At 49.5% G+C, this 21,616-nt stretch overlaps 1 protein-coding gene across 1 annotated transcript in view; it reads right to left on the reverse strand.

Annotated features, from left to right (window-relative positions):
- Ky (kyphoscoliosis peptidase) overlaps positions 1-21,616 on the reverse strand; it is a 39,181-nt gene that overhangs the window by 13,161 nt on the left and 4,404 nt on the right. The window contains exons 3-8 of the mRNA XM_075964863.1: positions 17,596-17,658; positions 9,397-9,471; positions 7,420-7,482; positions 5,312-5,394; positions 3,985-4,093; positions 2,865-2,982 (exon numbers count right to left, since the gene is read on the reverse strand). Of these exons, the coding sequence (XP_075820978.1) occupies positions 2,865-2,982; positions 3,985-4,093; positions 5,312-5,394; positions 7,420-7,482; positions 9,397-9,471; positions 17,596-17,658 (511 nt within the window). The remainder of the gene's footprint in view (positions 1-2,864; positions 2,983-3,984; positions 4,094-5,311; positions 5,395-7,419; positions 7,483-9,396; positions 9,472-17,595; positions 17,659-21,616) is intronic.

The raw sequence follows: 21,616 nt of genomic DNA on the forward strand, positions 1-21,616 counted from the left end.
AATGTCCAATGATAAAAAGTCAGAAGGAAACTGGACCAACATTTGCACAGGCGAGGAACGGGACTAACAAAACACGTCACACTGGAAACTCAGGAAAGACGAGGGGGAAATGGATAACGCCTGGAAATATCCAAGTCCTTACCAAAGCACTTTATTAAGTCAGTCTTTAATGAGGCCTTGCAAGGAGGCAGAGGATTGGGCAGGAAAGCGCGCTGGCCTCTGAGTACAACCGTCTCTAAGAGGCCACCCTGACAGTCCAGCAGCCTAAATCAGCCGGTGTGGGTTGCGTGTCTGCAGTTATTAAGGAATCCGCTAATAAATTTGCCAAACGTCTGGCGGTTATTTCAGGGGTGAAGGGACTTAGGGAAGCCATGCATGAATGGATTACTGATCTTTAAAGCAACACTGAAGGGAACTCACAGAACTGGGAGCTATTATTCAGCGTCCCCACAGTGCAAGGGATTTTGGGCATGGTCACTGCTCGGTTGAGTCTATAAACTGATGTAAAATGTTGGGGTGTATTTTAATGATCAGCTGCAGGGCAGGATGTGGCCATTGTTAAGCATCTGAACCAGGTCAGAGAGCTGACAGTTTCAATCAAGACAAGTGTCAGTTTTCTGAATCTATGTGGGTGGGCTGGCGGATTCTGTAGGAAAGTTTGCAAAAGTGTTCCTATATTTATGAAAGACGGGAAAAGTTAAAAAAAAAAGTATTTCCAAAGTCAGCCGGGGGGGGGGGGAGCATCTCCAAATGGCACTTTCCCTCTTCCCAACAGCCCTCCTGTTGCCTTGAAAGCAGCAGTCCGTGATACACAGATGAGGATGAGGACTGGAAACCCGGAAGTGGTTAGTTAGGGATTGGAGCCCAGGCCTTTCAGGCCACCACCGCCGTACCAGTGGCACAGGGAGCCAGGAGGCTTAGGTGAAATACAGAAGTGCTCATCAGGACACTCAGCGGCAGGATGCTCAGTGGCTATGGGCAGGGATCCTGTGCTGGAAGGAACCCACAACACACCATCAAGGGTGGGGGCGGGGCTCATGAGGCTCCACCCTTTTCTGGGAACTACTGGTAGTTAATGATTATTGGGGAAGGGAGAGTCATTTTTCTCAATGGTAAACTGCCCTTGTTTAACTAATAACCCCCACTCATGCAGACAATCCTAATTAAACACAGTGGCCCCCAAAGATATGAAAGCAGGAGGGGGGTCCTATTGGGAAGAAGGGGTTCAGTTTGAGGGGGGAGAAGAGCATAAGAGAGGACCACGGGAGATCTGATCAAAGTGCATCATATATGTATGAAATTGTGAAAAAAAATGAATAAATTGAGCACAAAACCCCAACTTATTTCAAATCTACAAATTCCTATGAAAACAACCATATTCTGAAACATGCCAGGCAGGCACTGAAAACGTATTGGTGGTGTTCTGTCATTTAAAAGAAAACACACAAGTCTGCCGGGCAAATCCTGCCACTTCTCTTCGCTCTGTAAGTGCCTACTGAAGGCCTACTGTGTGGACCATTCGATGCCCAGAGAAAGGCAGAAAGGGAGGGAGGAAGACAGAGGAAGAAAGGAGGACAGAGAATAACTCGGCGGAGAACCAGGAAGGACAAGGATGTCTCTGTTGCCATTGCCGTGTGGGGAATTCGGGGCCACTTAGTTTTCTTTTCCTTGTTTTGTACAGTTTTGCAGATTATGTACAGTGAGCGATTTTTCTCTAATTCAAAAAAAGTTATTAATGGGCTGACAAGATGGCTCGGTGGGTAAAAGCGCTTACCACCAAGCCCGATGACCTGAGTTCAATACCCCATGTTACAAAGAGAGAACTCACTCCTGGAAGTTGACCTCTGACCTACACATGGATGCTATGGCATGTATGTGCACTCCTACCCTGAGATAGAGATATAAACATATTAGAGTTGTTATCAGAACAGTTGTTGTATGCCTATAATCCCAGCACTTAGGCCAGTCTGGGCCACAGGGCGAGTTCAAAGCCAGCCTGAGCTACATAGCTAGACTCTGCCTCAAGCATCACGGGAAAGATGTAGCTTGCTGGTGGATTATTTGCTTTCCCTGGGGAAGGCTGTGGGTTGGATTCTTCAGTATCGCCCAAAATAAGAAGCTCTGAGACAGGAGCCTAATAGAACACAGACGAGTTTGTAGACACAGGCACTCGCTCACTTTCTGGGGAGGGGACTTTCTGGTGACCCCCAGGACTTCCTGCTTGTTCCCGAGGAGAACCCAGGAGACTTCAGAAAGGGAGCATAGGGAGCTATAGGGATCAGTATGGCTCCTCCAGCCTTGAGGCTGTCTAGCGTTACTGGAAAGTCACGTGGCCTGTTCTTTCAGATGCTCAGCCCATAGCTCCTAGAACGGCGCCCAAAGACACCGCTGAGAACCACCACCTGGATTCCAGGCTTTCCTACCAATGGGTCTCTCCAGGTAGACTTCTGTAGACTCGTCTAGAAGTCCCGCCCCCTCCCCTTCCCCAAAGGACAGCCTTTCACAGGCCCCTTGGCATCGGTAGCCACTGTCCTCTGGCTTCCAGGCCTGCCATTCTTTTAACCTTCAGCTGCAGAGAGAAGGGAGAAGGCAGAAAAGGGGCCTTTTATAACCAAATTATCTTTGCGCATTCATCTGCCATTATGTTAATGCATGGCGAAGCCCGGCAGATGGTCCAAAGTCAATTACGCTGGTGTTAAAAAGGGAGAAATTGACCTTTTCAGGACTCACTTGGATTCCCAAGAAGAGTTTGCAAACTCAAGCTCGGGGCCTGGCATGGGGGCAGAGGCACAGAGGGCTTTAGGAGAAAGAGAAGGACACAGTCAGCCCCGGGACTCCAGCCTATCGCAGGCTGCCTTTCATACCTGCACATTCTTTCAAAGAGGCCAGCATAGCCATCACAGTTGGTCTTCTGGGTCCTCAGGATGTCAGTGGGTTTGAAGGCTTGGCGGTCCTTCTCTTGGGCGGCCTCAACATCGTACTCTGGAGGACAGAGGAGGGGGATGTGAGCACGCAGGGCTCTCAGAAGACCGAGGCCGGCTCAGAGAGGAAGGGGAAGCCACAGAGTCTGCAAGCAGCATGGCCTCCATCTCCAGCTGTCTCAGGAGGAAACTGGCAGGAATAGAAACAGAACTCCAAAAGGGAGGTAGAGGCTGAAGCAGAAAGGGCCAGCTGGCCCTCGTGCTGAATACCTTTAATCCCGACACTCAGAAGGCAGAGGTGGGCAGAACTCTGTGAGTTCAAGGCTAGCCTGGTCTAGAGAATTCCAGGCTAGTCAGGGATGCATGGTATAGGGGAGGAGGCAGCCTCCCTCAGGTTCAGATCTTGGGGAGGTGAGTGCATTTTCTAAGCTATACCTGGAGGACAAAAGAGCTTCAGGGAGGTAGGGTGGAACACTGCCTGTTCTTTATGTCAAGGGACTAAGGGTCCACTCCACTACTTGGTGGGTCACCATGTCCCCATTTGCAGGCGTCAGCCCGATAGTCCCCTCTGTGGCTTGTCAGAACCTGGTGAGATTCCCAAGTTTGTCCTATGGGGAGCTGTAGGCAGCTGCTCAGGCCTAGGTTCCTGAGATGGCTCTGAAAACGTTGGGAGCAGGTGGAAGCCAGCGGCCAAGGACAAGGATGGAACAGCAGGAGGCAGGAGTGAGCACCCTCCCTTTCTGGGGTTGTTTTAAGACCTTCTGGTGTTGTTACTGTGCTCAAACCACTGTGCTCTCCTCAGCCTGTGGCCACTCTTCTTGGAGATGGCCTGTCCCAGGTTCTCATCTCTGTAGAGCAGGCTTACTAGGAATCCAGGCAGCTTCGGGGTGAAGGCCCAGGTCTGGAGGATGTTTTTTTTTTTACCTTCTTTGGTTACTTTGGGCACTAGGGAACCCTTATCCCTGACCTAACTCACTCCTCCTCACACTGAGGAGGCAACAAAAGCAGGAGTCTGAGGGAAATGGGCATCCAGGGCTCCCAGTGCTGCCCCCTGGTGGTATACCTATGTGGTGGCAGATCCAGATCCAGATGGCTCGGACCTTTTCCAGATCGCTGTGGGCTTCCTGGAGCAAGTCACTCACCAGTTCATCCAGGCCACTCTTGACTGTTACCTGTGAGCAGAAAGAGCAGCCTGCATTGGCACCCCGGGATATGGGAGTCTAACACTGCCTCCTATAGCCTTCCATTCTTCCTCCAGGCAGGAAGCTGGAGTGGGGCCCAGGAGGACAGAAGCTATCTGGGGATAAGCGTAGAGGTGGGGGAGTTGGACAGAGCATGTGCTCTGGCCAGATGAATCTCAGGCCCTAGAGCCTCCTCAGCTTTTCTCTTTCCATCTGGGGCAGTCATGTGGGCATCTGGGTAGCTTTAGCAGCCTGTGGTCGTGGTTAATATTTACTAAAGCATATCTATGCTTGGCTAGTTTTATATCAACTTGACACAAGCTAGAGTCATTTGGGAAGAAGAAACCTCGCTTGAGAAAATGTCCCCACCAGATTAGCCTATGGGCAAGCTTATGGTGCATTTTCTTAACTGATGATTGACGTGGGAGGACCCAACTTTCTGTGGTCAATGCCACCTCTGTGCTGGTGGCCCTGGGTGCTATAAGAACGCAAGTTGAGTGAGCCAGGGGGAGCAAGCCAGTAAGCCCTCTGCATCAGTTCCTGCTTCTAGGCTTCCTGCTTTGAGCTCCTGCTCCGATGTTCTGGGATGATGGACTACAGGTTTTAAGATGAAACAAACCATTGTCACCTTAAGGTGTATTTGGTCATGGTGTATTATCGTAGCAGTGGAAAAGCAACTAAGACACCACCTACGTATTTAACACAATCCTTGGGCCTTCTGTTCCTCACTCATCCTGTTGTGGTTGAAATGTGAAGTGTCCTCTATAGGCTCACGTATCTAAATGCTTGGTCTCCAGATGGTGATATCATTTCAGAAGGTTATGGGACATTTAGGAGGCATAGCCTTGCTGGAGGGGCCTTGAGGTTTTACAGTCAGCTCCATTTCCTGTCTGTTCTCTTCCTGCCTGGGGTTGCAATGTGTCCAGGCCCCCCATGCTCGCACTGCCAATCCCCTCCCTGCCACAATGGACTGTAGCTCCTCGAACCGCGAGCCCAAGCGAATCTTCCTCCGCTAACTTGCCTCTTGTCATTATGTGACCACAGCCATAGGAAAGTGACGAACGCGTGCAGTGAAAGGTCAGTCCTAAACCATCTGTCTGGTTTATTCAGGACATGTTCAAGAGGGGCCTGGAGGTGGGTTTGTCATCCTGACTTAGGGAATTCTAAGTCACCTTTGGGGGCCCTTAATGAGGGGGCCAGTTCTCCTACCTGTGAGGCAGAGGCATCAAGCTTCTCAAAGTGCCGCAGATCCAGGGGCATAGATTTCAAGCTGGACCTGTCCCAGGGGTAGGCTGGAAACACAGGAAAACCAGGTCATCAGGGGATTCACGGAGGAAGGCTGTGAGCCCAAGCCTTATGATCACTCGGAGGGTATGTGGCTGTTTCTGTTTAACTTTCCTTACGCTGAAACACTCATTCCAAGAGCTGCTCCTCCTTAGCAGGGTTCCTTTGGACAAAGTAGTTTGGGAACTGTGACAATCCCTGTCTTGAAGATCCACAGGAACTTGAGACTACTTTGAAGATCCTGAAGATTCAGTGCTAAAGACCTAGGCTAATACAACTGTGCCCAGACAATTATTGATGCGCTCTCTCTCTCTCTCTCTCTCTCTCTCCTCTCTGATATTTAGCTTGTTTTTGTTTTTTAAACATTCTGTTAGACGTATTCAATAGTGTTGTTGGACCCTGGCATTGTCAATCAGGAAGAGTCCCAGGACCATGAACTTGGTGTAAGGTAGCTCAACACATGTTGGGTATAAGAAAGCCAGGCAAGGCTGGCCACCTGGGTCCCATAGGAGGCTCCCTGTGGGGGGATCAAACTTTGAATCAGGTCACAGGGGTAGCAAGGAAGAGAGAAACTGGACATTGATGTTGGTTTGTGGCCAGCAGCTACCTAGGCTTTCCCATTGGACACAGTGGGAGAGCCCCCGTCAGTGCTGGGAGGCAGATGTGGGACTCAGGAGCTGACATCATCGGGCTCATGATTACCCATGGAGTTGGAGCTGGAATATCTCAATGAACACAGATAACCATGAGCCCAGCTACTGTGGTACTGCAGTCACCTCCATCAGAAGGGCGACAACTGGCCAACTCCTGCCGAGTGCCCCACTTCTCAGAGTTCTCATCAGGATAGTTCCCATCACTGCCCGGCAACAACATCAGAGTGACAAGTGGGTACCAAGTGGACTTTCACATCACACTCAGTTTAGCTCTTCCTTGCTCCTGTGTGGGGTAGCATTTCTAAAATGGGGTTTAAAATTCTATTGTATTAGCTCCTCCTTTCCTGGCTCCATTTTTTACAATATTTGATGTTTTATATTCAAAATACCCACGTTGATTCATGCCTCATTAAATCTGCCTCCTGAGCAGATTATGTAAGATTCAAATAGAAAAACAGGATTTTGGAGGACGACGTTCAAAACACCAGTAGCATTAATTAACTTATTCTCATTTTAAAGCAAAATAGGCAGGTGTACATGGTGCCATAGACAGTATCTGGCCCCCCAAGTGGGGGAAACTGAGGCCTAGAGGGAAAAGCAGGATTCCAATCCAGACCACATATCACCTCATACTACCCCATTCAGTGTTTTTTTTTCCTCTGCCTTAACCTGCTGCTCATGGATATTTGACATTCCATTATATTTACTTATGTGCATTTTTTTGTGACAGTGGGATTGAACCCAGAACCTTGAGCATTGGAGGTAAGCTTTCTACCACAGCTACATTCCAAGTCCTCCATCTAAGGCTAATGTATTTTTCTTCTTCTTTTTCCTTTTCCTTCCTTCCTTCCTTCCTTCCTTCCTTCCTTCCTTCCTTCCTTCCTTCCTTCCTTCCTTCCTTCTTTGTTTCTTTTCTGAGACAGGCACTCTAGTTCAGGCTTGTTTTCTCTACCTAGCAGAGGATGACCTTAGACTTCTGGTCCTCTGAGTAACATACAGGAGTATGTCAGCATGCCCGGTTGATCTGGTTCTGACATCTGAATTCACCCGTGCTAGGTGGGCACTCTACCATCTGAGTTGCATTTGCAGCTCCAAATCATCATCACTCTGAGTTCTGCTGTTAGTGTCTCCTGCAGAGGACTGCTCTGTCACCGGAAGGGACTGATTTTCAGCACTGGCATATCTGACATTATAGCTTTTCTTTCTACACTTGGGTCCATGACAGACATTACTAGTCAATCATGACACTCTTTCTCCCAAATCCACAGATCCTTTCAGACTCTTGATGTCTCAGTAAGCTGGTACCAATTGGCTGGAGACTGGACCATGAGGCCAACTCACGGCTTTATCAAGAGGCCCCAGAGAAGGCCTGGGACTTACCATGGGCATCTTTCCCTCCAGGCTGCCGGGGTCTCATGTTTCCATTTTTGTCACCTTGTAAACCTGCAATATCCCAAAGGTCAGAGACACTCCAGAAGAGACAGAAAAGCAAGCACTGATGATTCGCTAGGCGGCCGTCCTGGCTGCTCAACCTCTTCACGCTTTCCCTCATACTCCCATCCCTTCACACCACTGCACCGTGGCCAGACCTTCCCTGAGGTCCATGGGGGCAGAGGAGAGATGGGATACAGGAACTGAATGGCAGGAACAGGATCTATGAGCCAGAATGTCTTGGATCTCAATGCTTTATATCCTTCATCAGGCCCACACGGTCCCATCAAGACCACTGTGGTCCAGTGATCCCCACCTCCTCTATGTTTGCCATCTTGGAACATAGCTGCAGACACTAAGAGTACAAATTAGCTCCTTCCAGATCACCCCAAGACAAGAGCTGACTATGGGTAAGAATGATAACAAAGGCACAGAAGGTAATGGGGCCTCGGGGCCCAGAAGGTCATGTATCCCTCGGAGGAAGTGGCCTGATGCAGTGAATTCTGGGAGGTTAAGGTGGGATGGCAGCCATCAGGAGAGTCCCTGGGAAAGAAACAAGGGAGTTTTTGCCCACTGGTTCCAAGCCAGGTCAGAAAGATGCGGTCTCTCTAATGACAGCATGTGAAGTTGGGGGTGGCCTCACTGAGGCAGGTGGCTTGTGCCCCTAGAGGCCACTTAGGGCTGTAAATACAAGAGCTGAAAGCTGAGAAGTGCTTGCCATTCCCAGAAATAGGTTCTTTTTTTTCTTCTTTCTTGGAAACCTCCCCCCATCTTCAGATGAAAGGACAGGGTTCAAAATAGTTAGCACTTACTAGGAACTCAGAATAATCCAGCAAGGGAGAGTTACTTATTTTTTTCCTTATGAAGTAAAAGTAATCCAAAAGAAGGGTACGTGAAGCCATACAGTGGCCCCCGGAGCCATGCTAGGCTGCCTTCCTGAGATCCTGACTGTTGAGGACAGTAAGGATGGTCTCAGAGCATTTGGGTTCATTGAGTGGCCACGGGAGGGACTTGAGCCTGGCTGCTCTTGCAGCCTTCCCTCCTCTGCTTGCTTTCCTCATGAGGCCCCCGTCAGCTCAAGAGGCAGGGATGGAGTGTCACTGTGCTCTTGCCGGCCTACACAGATTGACAACTGCCACACACGATAGGTAAAGCCAGAGGTTTCAGGTTTGTGCCTGGTTTTTCCTCTCTTGGCTAGGTAACTTTCTTGGCTGGCCACGTATCCTGGCTGAGTCTCACTTTGCTGACTTGAAACTCTTGTGAAGAATACTAGTTTATGCATGAGAGTCACAGAGCTGAGGCATAGGAAGCACTGTGTAGGCCGCAATGGCATCTTGAAACACTGATGGCAACAATCTGGGGAGGGGAGGCACCATTGGTTGCATGCCATAGCGCCTAGACCTTATTACAGAGACACAGAACAGCAGGCTCCGGGTGCTGGGCTTTGACTGTAAAATGCCCCCATAGACTTATGTGTTTGAACACACTGGTCCCCAGATATCGGTTTTGGAAGGATGTAGATGCCTCTCTGGAGGAAGTGGGTAACTGGTGGGCAGGTCTCGGGTCTCTACAGCCTATTTCTACTTCCTGTCTGCTTTCACCATGCAAGGCAGTGAGGAGTCCAGCTGCACACCCTTGCCATCATGGAGCTTCCTGCTGCCAAACCTTCTCTGTCACCATGGACTGTGTATCCTCAAATCATGAGCCCAAAACGAGCCTTTCTCCCTTTAGTTGATTCTCGTTAAGTGGTCACAGCAACAAGAAGACAAAGCAACGGGCCTGGATAGGACAGTCATGCTTCCATCTTCCACCAGGCTGTAGGCTCAAGCCCCTCTTTGATTTTTCTTAGAAGATGTGCAGGCTGGAGTCTGACTCACCCACTCTCCCTGACAACCCTCTATCGAGCGGCACTGTACGGATACATACGCTTCGCCAAAGAGAACTTCTTGAGTAGCTGGGGCATGGCGTCTTGGGGGTGGATTTCCACCGTCAGCTGAGTACCTGCAAAGGGGGAGGTGACATCTTCAGCCAAATGCTGCCAGGAAGGGCACACCACCCATGACAGATGTTCAAACAATTGAACACGCTTCATTTTAGATCTTTCTGTTGACTAGGTAGCTAATCTGGGTTTTACAGAATAACTCAAACAAGGAAAGCAAGCACTCTCTACCCCTTCAATGCAGCCATCATCCTAAGTAGAATCCATGGGAAGAAACACCTGCAGACCCTGGGAAGTCAGTGATGTAAGAGAATGGGGGTGGGGTGGGCTGGCAATGACCAGGGTGCGTGCTGTTTGAAAGAAAATGGCCTCCAAAGGGAGTGGCACTATTAGGAGGTGTGGCCTTGTTAGAGTTGGTGTGGCTTGTTGGAGGAAGTGTGTCACTGTGGGGTTGAGTTCTGAGGTCTCATATATGCTCAAGCCACACCCAGTGAGACAGACCACTTCCTGTTGCCTGAAAGATGTAGAACTCAGCTTCTCCGCCTTCTCCACCATGTCTGCCTGCACATATGCCTTAATTCCCGCCATGATGATAATGGAATAAACCCCTAAACTGTAAGCCAGCCACCCCAATTAAATGCTTTCCTTTATAAGGGTTGCTGGGGCCAAGGTGTCTCTTCGCAGCATTAGAAACCCTAACTAAGCCATGGTATGAGACATCGGTATTGAGATTAGCCTTCTCTTTCCCCCTCTGCCTATACTTGGTCAAAGGCAGAAGTCCACAATGGAAGTAAAAGAGCACTCAAGAAAAAAAATTCAATTTCTACTCAAAGAGTGGGAATGGGGACCCCTAATTGTCACAGGGAGTTGGGACATCCTCTGCCATGTTTTCCCTTTAGCCTGTATTTTCCTGATTCAGCCCATGGGCAGGTATGCAAGCAGCTGTGAGGTTAATGGCCAGGCATACATGGCATGCATAGCCTCTCCCTCTGTCTCTCTTTCCCTCTCTCTCCCTCCCTCTCCATCTCTCCTCCTGATTGTTCCTAGACACAGTTCTTAAGAGTATATGATAGAGTGAAAAGACCAAAGCTTTAGCTTTCTGGCTAGAGGAAATGGAAGTGGCGGTGAAGGCAGACTTCAGGGTGTAACTCCCTAAAGCTCCCGCGGCCACCTCTGAGCTGTCCTTCACAGGTCTCATGTACTGTACCATAGTCTGAAAACTGAACTCTGGGGAAGACCAATGTCCTCACTCTGAACTGGCCACAGCATGATGCATGCATGCATGCATGCAGGCCCTGCAAAGGCCACCACTTAAAGCTGCTCTGCAGAACACCCAGGAAGATCTCAATTTGAGAAAGAAAAGATACTAACCGATGTCAGTCCCATGACAACCCACATTTAACTCAAAGACGTTAAAACGACACAACAGCCATGCTCTGGAGAGTAAGGGCAAGGCATTTTGAAATAAATGGAAAGACACAACACTCAGCAAAAAAATGGAAGATGTCAAGAACCAAGTGAAGATTTTCACACTGAAATAGAAGACAGGTTACAACGTTCTCCAGGACAAAGGAAAGAGCTAGAGAGCAGTACACAGGGTCCAATCTGAACACTGAAAAAGCCAACAGCACTTCAGGGACCATAGGACCATAGTTAAAAGTCCATTGTTCATGTCACTGACAGACATCTCAATCGCAGACAATACAGTATCTAAAAAATAACAAACCATTCAAATTTGACAAAAGGCATACACTTATGGACTCAAGTTTAATGCGTCCCAAACAGGATAAATAAAAGAAGATTCAAGTCCAGACATGATATAATCACATCAGTAAAAGAAACCCTCCTGAAAGTGCTGAGGGTAAGTAATACATTATATCTCAGATTGCTACAGATTTTTTTATCAGAAATAAAGTCAAACGGATGTGAAATCTTTAATAAACTATGAAAGGAATTAACTGTCTCTGTTCAATAAAAACACCACTTGAGAATGACATAAAGACATTTTCAGATACAGTGAATCCAAGACACTTTGCTCAATGACAGGCCTACTCAGAGCAAGGAGCGCATCAGAGATAGAGAAGTATTATAAAAGCGTGGGGAAGAGCCAGCTTATCAAGATGTGACAATGTCAAATATATATTCACCTGAATACAAAGCTTTAAAATACGTGGACGAACACTCACAGAATTATAAAGAAGAACGGACAAGTGTACATTCTAGTAAGAGTTTCAGCGCTCCTCTCTCAGCGATGGAAGCAACCAATAAGATGAAAATCAGCCACTGAGGAGAAGTATTAAGCAGCACCGTCAGGTGGCGTGGCCTGTGGTGGTGTGGAGAATGTCACGTGCTGGTAGTGGAATACACATCATGTCACGTGTTCATGGGGTATTCGCTAATATTCCTGGTGTGTGGAGGACGCCCTGCACTTCCCAAGTGCTTTGCCTTGATAAACATCAGGACACTGACATCTTTGTTTGTTTTTTTTTCAAGGTAGAGTTTCTCTGTGTAGCTCTGACTGTCCTGGAACTCCCTCTGTAGACCAGGCTGGCCTTGAACTCACTGAGATCCGCCCGCCTCTCCTCCTGAGTGTTGAGATTAAAGGCGTGTGCCACTGCCCAGTGTGGATACAGGCCTCTTTAACACTTTTCAAATCAGTTTCTATGGGCAAATTCTCCAGCTTATTGAAGGGAATGGGGATTTTGTAAGGCTTTTATTTGACACTGGCCAGCTTTCCCATGAATGGTTCAATTGATCTATGATTCCACCAGTGGGGTAGGGGATGATGCTTCCCCCCCATTCTTGTTGGGGTTGATGTCAAAATTGCTCCCACTTTGTCTTTTTCCCAATGAGAAGCGTTTTGTTTTACTTCTCGAACATAGGCAGCCCTCAAGAGTTAGTATGGCCAGTTAGCATGCGGTGGAAGCCGGGTTACTATTCAAGGTTTGAGTTCAGCCGCGGAGAGGCTTGGCAATGCTTGCTTGCACCCTTGGCATCCCCGCCACAGTGCCGTGTGTGCACCAGACTGTGGGTGAGAGACCACAGGGAGCAGAGCAGGGCTGCTCAGGTGAGGCCATCTGAAACCAGCTGGTCTCCAGCCAGTCCACCAGCTGACAGCCAGCACATGCTCCAGTCCAGCCAAGAGCCCAGATCAGCTGGGGATGGCGTGGGCAGTGATCGGCCGGCAGACCTGTAGGCTTGGAAGGTACCAGTGCCGCTAGCAGCTGAGCCCTGTGCTGGTGGATAACAGAAACATGCCTGCTAAGCTTACTGGCACCCGCTTTCATAAATCCTTTAAATTTTTATTAACGAAGGGTACCTTATTGTTTTATGTATTTCTTTAATTTTTTTAGTGTAGTGGGTTTTTAAAAGATTTTATTTGCTATTTAAATTTGTGTTTTGTGCGCTGACTATAAATATATACACGTATGTGTTTGTGTATATATATATATATGTATATTGTTTCCTTCAATGATTTTGTAAGGAAGAGTTCCCTTTATTAATTCTTTGTTAAATATATTGCAATTATTTTCTTTTGTGGAGAAACAATATTGATTTTCTTATGTACTCTTAAAGCCTGCTTTGCATGCCAAAGAGACCAAAAATAGGATGTGTTCTCCCAAGACCAAAAGGCTTAACATTCATTTAAAATATTTAATTATTTATTATCTAATCAGTTAGTTAATGTGTGTATCTGTGTGTGTACGCCTGTGTGTGCATGTGCCTGCATGATTGTGTGTGTAAAGGCTGAGAGAGGACACCAGCTATCCTCTTTCTCTCTCTACCTATTTCTTTGAGGCAGGGTCTCTCCCTAAACCTGGGGCTTGTGTTTTGTCTAGGCTGGAAGACAGCAAGACTCAGAGAGCCTCTGGCCTCTGCCAGTCTCGGAGCTGGGTTCCAGGTCTTTGAGAGGGTGCCTGGCTTGTCACGTGCGTGCTGTGGTCTGAACTCTAGTCCTCATGATTGTGGAGCAAGTGCTCTTAACCTCTCAGCCATCTCTCTAGCCCCACATACAGCTTCAAAGTATAGCATCTAACGCATTCGGTGCCAGTGAACACCGGCCTTGTGATCGTGTGTGGTGAAGATGCTGGGTATTTCAGGGTTTGGGGCACGAGTCCATTCTGGCCAGAGGATCAGAGCCACCATCGCTCACAGCGTATTCCCTTGTGGGCCAGGTCAATGTGTCCTCGTCACTTTCTCATGCAATTCTTTCTGAAGTGTTTTCCAAGGTCATGTGTGGCCACAGATGTCTTAGGGAAGATGAAGTGTGAAATGCTCCCCCACGCGCTCTCTCTTTTGTGGGCAGTCACCCAAAGTGCTTTCAGCCCCACAGTAAACGGGCCTGTCCATCCAGGGTTGTTTGGAGATCGCTGGGCAGAAACGACCTCCATACCCTTGAAGGAACTGTGAAGGGGAGCAGCTCGTTGGCCTGTGGTGCGACAATGAGGTTGACATTTCTCCTAACTTAGGTACACCCAGCCACTCCCCATCCAGCATGTTTCTTTGTTAAGAAACAAATCACTGCTGAGGCGCCCTGGGGCCATGGGGAGGGGGCCTCATGTTTATGGGGTGGGGCTGTGGTCCAGCAGCTCTGTCACCATCTGGGCCCCCTTTCTTCTCTCTGCAAATCTTCACTCTGTCTCCTGCCCAGAACCTGGCTGCCCCTAGGCTGTGCTATTGTGTTATTCCGAATGCAGTCAAACTCTCACCCCGAGTCTGGAGTCATGTGCTCCCCCTGCTCCCCCAGAGATTGAGGAGAGCATCTGAGAGATGGCCCTTGATACCCCAGAAATGGCCTGGAGTCCTCACTCTGTGTCAAGATGGAAAGCATTCACTAGAGAGGGAGACAGTGCACCAACCTCACTTTTAGATCAAATGAAACTCAGGTTTTAATAAAAAAAAATAAATAAAAATCCTTTCCCAGCTCTCGTTAGAGAGAGGCATGGTCTAGGGCCAAACTCAAGTCAGCTAGATCACAAGCAGATGCCAATCATACTGACCTTCACCACCAAGCAACTGACAAGGAGGCCTAACTGGCCTCCCTCAAGGCACCCTTCCCCAGCAATTCATTTGCCATCTAAATAACCTTCTGAAACTGCAGGCTTGGGCATTTAGTAAAAGCATTTTAGGGATTATATTCTTGCCAGTCCTATGAAGTGGCTTCCAGGCCACCCCCTTTCTTAACAGTGCTGGCTCTCCTTTTCTCTTTTCAAAACAGGGATGCACACAGGGTACCAAGTCTATGTGGGCACTGTCCTGGGCCTGCCATTCACCCAGTCAGGTGGTATTTCCTACACGACACCTCTCCTAATGGCTCTAGGTTTTAATCGGTATTTGTCTAAAGGCTTAATTTACTCAGAATATCTAATGTGGGCCTGGTAAGTGGGTTTTGTGTTGTTCATTAACTCTGACTGATTGGAAGTGGTTGCCTGGAGCATCGATCAATTAACAAATACTGCCATGCAAGCCCATGTGCATGAGTGTGTGCATGCATGCATTCACGTGGGGGTAGACAGGTGCGCAGAGGAATCCCAGGACTTACGTTTGACACTCAGCACCATTGAATCTTTTTACACGTGCTGATACACTCACAGCCTGGACATACTTTTATGTTACACTGACAGTCAGGAAAATCTTAGTAAAGCATCTGTCATCTTAAGGGCACTCTCAAACGAACCATGCACAGCCACATCTTCCAAGACGCATGCTCTCTGCATCCAGGCTGTAGTAGTTGGCAATCAGTCAGCTGTGCAAGCTGGGAACAAGCATGATGGGTGTGATTTCAAAACCGACTCCTCAGCCACAACCCCGAGGGACTGATGTCACAGCGTCTCCAAGCAATCTCGTTCCTGTCATCCAACTCACATGCCCAATGTGGAGCCATCTTCCAGAGCCCATTTGTACTAAGATCCATGTTTTCAAGGTGCTTTTCATCACCCGCTGTATAAAATCTACCACTGAACAAGCTGCTGAGCAGGGGCAAAGCTGAATCTTTCTGAACCAGGGCCTTGCATTTCTCGCTGGGGTGGGGCAGGGATGTTGTATTCAGCCTACTTGAGAGGTCCCTGTCTTGCAGGGGTAGGACAGTGTGGTACCAAAGTTATGTCCACTTGGCTTTAAGAGGTACACAGACATGCTCAACTCCTGGGTCTGACTCATTCTATGGAGTTGCATAACTTCAGGCAACATGTTTGGGTGTCTCTGTGCCTGAGTTTCTCCATTTTTCCATCCATAAAGTGGATCTCACTTTTGAGAGGCGGTAACTTCCCATAGATTGTGGCTGAGGGGAAGGAACGAGGAACCATGAAAGGTGCCTAGCTTCATATCTGGCACACCCTGGTGTCCTACCTATGGTCTATGCTGCGATTGTACCTGCCAAGAAAGCTGTTGTGGGACTGACAGGGTCTTTCCCTTCATGGGGTTTTTCCTCTTTCCCTTGGCCACAGCCACCCACTCTCCACACCAACCAGACACATGCCCGCCTATGGTGTCTTCATGCCAAAGCTTCTAGCTAAAAGGCTCTCCCCATATTCCCATTGTGTGTTCCCCGCCACCTCTTTTTTCATTCAGATGATATGTCTCAGTTATTGCTCACCTGTTCTTTTTTCTCGGGGGTGAGGATTCTGGAGATCAGACCCAAAATCCTCATGCATGCTAGTCGAACACTAAGCCACACCCCAGACCCATCTATTCAGTTGACAATTGTTTCCTTATAGAGAATTTTTAGGTTATCCACACAGGCTCTCTGACTGCAAGGGAGATTTTGCAGACGCGTCTTAACTATAGATCTCAGAGTGATTATTCTAGGCTATTTGGTTGGGCCTTAAATGTGACCACATAAAACTTTATAAGAGGAAGAACTGCCTGCTTATAAGGAGAGGAGGCGATGTGATAATGGAAGCGGAGACCGGAATGACGGTCATAAAGTCAAGGAATGCTGGCAGCCTGTAGGAGCAGGAGGCAAGGAGTGGACTCCCTTCCAGAGCTTCAAAGGCCCCAGCCTGCCGACACCTGCCTTTTACCCAGAGGAGCTGACTTCAGACTTCAGACTCCCAGAAGCTTAAGACAAAAATCTTCTTGCCGTTCTTAGCCAATGAGCTACAGGACACTGCCCCTCCATCCCTCCTGCTTTAATTTCTCCATCAGCTTTGGTTTTGTTCCCCACACGAGATAATGGCCACCCATTCATGAGCTTTCTAGCAAGGTATCTCTGTCATGAGCGTTGGGCAGCCAAGTCAGTATAAGAGATGTATTATGGCCTGCATTGGTACTTGGGCTTCAGGTACTTGGGCACGCCTGTGTCCCTTGGGTTGTATGGCATAGTTTCCTTTTATATTATGGCATCAGCAATGGCAGCGAGCCTGAGACCCCCCCCCCCAGGAGTCTTCTCATCAGGTTCTCTTCCAGCAGTAGTTTTGGAAGCCTCACTTCCATCTCATGCTCTTAACTGCAGACTCAGCCTGGCCAGCAGTGCCCCTCCCTGCCTACCATTTCCAAGCACCCAGAGCAGTACTGGGAAAGCGAGGACACTCAAGGAAGGAGCTGGTGGCTTCACCTTGCCTGCCGCAGACTCAGCTCTAAGTGGCATGCTTCAGCAGGCTCAGCTTCAGCAGAGGTCAAGGAACCTTTGTGACTCAGGATAAAGGAGGACTTGGATGCTGTGAGCCAGCGGGGAGATCGGTTTCCAGGGAGCTGCTCAGCTGTGTGAAGGTTAACAGCTGAGACCTTGCTGGGGTTGGAGGGGAGGGTACCAGTGAGCTGGCCTTGACTCTTGCTGGATAACCATCCTAAGCCTTGGTCTCCTCATCTGTAAAGCAGCAAGACTGTCACCCGGTTGGGACTGCTTTGATAATTCACTGTGTATACCGACTGGGTCCCAGACACATGCCTGGCACTCAGTGAGTGGTAGCTGTAGCTGTAACAATGGCAGTGATGGGGATGGGGTTCCATGACCCAGGGGCTTCATTTCTTGACTGAGGGGGAGGGGAGAAGGGAAGACTTGGACCACGCAGCTTCTCAGTTCTTCCTCTGTGATTCTGGGAGATGAAAGGATGCTCTAACCTCCGTGGATCAGAGAGGAGTTACTCCCTATAGCCTGATCTCCATATCCTGTGTTCTCTGACTGGGGCTCCAGAGCCAGGCACACAGGCACAGGAGATAAGACAGCTAGCGATGAGCCTCCTTACCTTGGTTGTCATAGGAAGTGATGACCTGAGGCTGCTGAAGGCATTGCTTCTCGGACAAGTTTCCTATTTAAGAAAGACAAAGAAGGTGCCAGTGACCACTGTGACCACGGTATAATGTTCCCTGGTTGGGGGACAGAGGGACCTGGGTGCACCCGATACAATTGTATGCTGATGGGGGCCAAGCATATCTACAGGCCTGGTCCAATGGTGCACAATGCCACGGTGTGCACATCTCTGGGCTAGCACAGCCATACTCCTGGGAGTCCACAAGTGCACACGCCTGCAGCAGAAGCCTGCCCAAGCTGGGGTTCACTTCAGTGGTCTGTGAAACCACCACTTCAGACTTTTGACCACAATTTCCAAAGCATTTTCTTACACACAGATGCCTGACTGATCACCATACCTTTCTGTGAAGTGGGCTGGGAGGTTCCAACACAGTACTTGAACTCTTAAGTTTCCCAGCTCCTAGTTCATCTTCCTTCTGAGGAGCAAAGGCAGCGACTTGCCTCTAGTCTTGAAGATGGGAGGATACTCAGTTTGGTTTTGTTTCACCAATATTACAGGACGTCCAACATGTTTGAGTTCTCTGTACCCATTGGGGACATTTTCAAGTTGTGATAGCTCATAGGGTCAGTAGAGATGTCTACTTCTTACTACAGGTCATCATGGGGACCCATGGTCTTTTCTATATCTCCTAGACATGAATTCATTTCTGCTTCATGGCTGCTCTGTGGCTGTTGACTGTCCCCTGAACTCTTCTTCATGGACATAGGAAGAATCTAGGGAAGGTCCAGGATTAGGGCAGAAGGAAGTTCCCACACCACTATTCCCTTTACCCTTCACTATCTCCTCTTGCTCACTGTTCAGCCTGGGAACTAGCATATCTCTAGGGTTGCTCTCCTCAACAGTGCAACCAAGCATCTAGGCTACTCAGGGCTTCTCATGCCTACTCGTAGCAGAAGTTGGTCAAGGTAGGTAGGTGAGGCACCGAGCTGGACTAGACTTGGGATCTACACAGTAGGGGCTTGCCCTGGAGAACCTGCATGCTCCAGCCTTCTCCCACAAACAGGTTGACGCCAGGTTCCCAATGCTTCCAGAACACGGTTGACTAACTGTGTGCCAACGTGGGGTGACGTGGCATTGCTGGGCTGGAGCTCTAGGCCACTTAGGCGAGGACAGGGAGGCTGCCTTTCTGCGGGCATGGCTGGCTGTACCTCCATGAGGAAACAGGAGCTGGGAAGGGAATCCTCCAGGAGGGTGATTGGCTGGCACAGCTCGGGTGGGGTATTTATAGTCAGGGCCGCACAAGTGGTTTCTCTCTAGCTGTAGGGCTGTAGGGCACTGGACACTGTGCTGCTAGGCAGACTTCAGCCAGGACCAAGGAGAGCAGCCAATCACAGCAGGGGAAGCCCGTTGCTGGGCAAGCTATGGAGAGGGGTGGCTCAGCCCAAACACCTGCTGCTCCCAAAAGTTTGGAGTGTTCCAGGATTCCCCACCCTTCCTCTCAGCAACACCCAAGCCCAAGGAATATACAGGGTGGCAACAAGAGGATAGATGTGCCCCTTTGGGTCAGCACCACGCGCAGTCACATTTGTGCACACTGTCAGCACACGCCACGGGGCAACTTCCTTCTGTGAAGAAACTCCTCCAACTGCCAGGGCTGGGATCCTGTTGGTTACTGGGACTGGGTGACTGGGGTACCGACAAGGCACCTATGAGACAAGGTCAGTTTCAATGCTAGTGTCCTGAATCCCAGCATCAAAAAACATGGAAAGAAGCAGCTCTCTTTCCCCTCTGCATGCACACCATTTAAAATGTAAATGAAGCGGTCCATCGAAACTACACCTATTGGTAGGATGGCCGAACCACCGTGTTTCCTGGATTTAGGGCTTCCAGAGACACTCTCAGGAGCCTTGTATTTATACCACCTCTTCAATCATGAGATTTTTTTTGCAAGGACTATTTAAATCACCCTCTGTGGACTGATACCGAGAACCCCAGAGTCTTTTAGAACTGTCTTGAGAGTGGCTTACTATTTCGTTACGACTTCTTCCCAACCTCCCAGCCAACTGTGAAGATGCTCAAAGCAGAAGATATCAGTATTTCCTGAAAGGCCCTAAAAGGGTTGCCAGGCGATTCATCCAAGGCAAGAGAGCTCTGCACCCACAGGATTTTCTCTTTGCATCCACCAGTGGCCGTGTTGCTCACTCACATACTCACACATGGACCTAGCAGGCACGCGCACATGCTCTGGGCGGTCATTCCAAAGGCTTCTCGCTGGCCCACAGCACTTTACTGGCTATGATGTCAACCGTCAGCGCCCCAAGTGGAGTCTTTCCCTACAGCTCAGCTCCAGTTAAAGAAGCCTTTGTGTGGATCTGTTAGCCAGGCCACAGAAGCATGAGTTCCTTAGCGGGTGTGTATGCGTCTCGAAGACGACTCCTCCCTTTGAACAAGGTAAGGGACACGGGGAAAGTGCAATCATTTGAACACACCCCACAAGGACAGGGTTCTGGACCCACTTGTTATCTAGTTCATCTCCAACACTTCCATACTTGCGCCTGGCACAAAGTAAATGCTAACGACAGCGGTTGAAGGAATAAGCATGGATGAGTTTAGGTTTGTATTTTGCTTTTCCTTTTTGGCACTGCCTGAAGGCTGACGAAGCAGAGTCATTCTCTGAGTTGTACTCTTGTCTCCCCCTTTGTGGAGGGTCAGCTGTTTGATCCACAGCCCACATGGCTGGGGTCTGATGGAGCTCCTGAACCACGTTCTAGGAGGAGAGGTCTGATTCCTAGCAGAATTCTGCATTCCCATCATGCATATTATCATCGATGGGTTTCCCCGCAAAGCCAGGGTAATCAGCCTCCGAGGGACACAAGGTCCACTATATTTGGTTTGTCCTTCATGTTTCAGAGAGTTTCGGGCCATCACGAATGAGCACTGCCTGGACCCAGACAGAAGAGGCCTTGGAAACGAACTTCTTATTGTATTGTGGAGCCCAGGGAAGTAGGTCAGTAAGGATCTATAGCACCCTTGACGGCTCTTTCCAGGCCTCAAGTAATACTCTTTTAAGGCAGGCCACTATCCTAGTCTGTTCAGAAACAAACAAAAGCCATTTTAAACCTGTGTGGTTTTTGTGGCATGAGCAGCCCTGCCTCTGGTGGGAACACACAGACACAGCCCTGCCTCTGGTGGGAACACGCAGACACAGCCCTGCCTCTGGTGGGAACACGCAGACACAGCCCTGCCTCTGGTGGGAACACGCAGACACAGCCCTGCCTCTGGTGGGAACACACAGACACAGCCCTGCCTCTGGTGGGAACACACAGACACAGCCCTGCCTCTGGTGGGAACACGCAGACACAGCCCTGCCTCTGGTGGGAACACGCAGACACAGCCCTGCCTCTGGTGAGAACACGCAGACACAGCCCTGCCTCTGGTGGGAACACGCAGACACAGCCCTGCCTCTGGTGGGAACACACAGACACAGCCCTGCCTCTGGTGGGAACACGCAGACACAGCCCTGCCTCTGGTGAGAACATACAGACACAACCCTGCCTCTGGTGGGAACACGCAGACACAGCCCTGCCTCTGGTGGGAACACGCAGACACAACCCTACCTCTGGTGGGAACACACAGACACAGCCCTGCCTCTGGTGGGAACACGCAGACACAACCCTGCCTCTGGTGGGAACACACAGACACAACCCTGCCTCTGGTGGGAACACGCAGACACAACCCTGCCTCTGGTGGGAACACGCAGACACAACCCTACCTCTGGTGGGAACACACAGACACAGCCCTGCCTCTGGTGGGAACACACAGACACAGCCCTGCCTCTGGTGGGAACACGCAGACACAGCCCTGCCTCTGGTGGGAACACGCAGACACAGCCCTGCCTCTGGTGGGAACACACAGACACAGCCCTGCCTCTGGTGAGAACATACAGACACAGCCCTGCCTCTGGTAAGAACATACAGACACAGCCCTGCCTCTGGTGGGAACACGCAGACACAAC

The sequence above is a fragment of the Microtus pennsylvanicus genome, chromosome 3 (genome assembly GCF_037038515.1).
Source record: "Microtus pennsylvanicus isolate mMicPen1 chromosome 3, mMicPen1.hap1, whole genome shotgun sequence".
Classification (NCBI taxonomy): Eukaryota; Metazoa; Chordata; class Mammalia; order Rodentia; family Cricetidae; genus Microtus; species Microtus pennsylvanicus.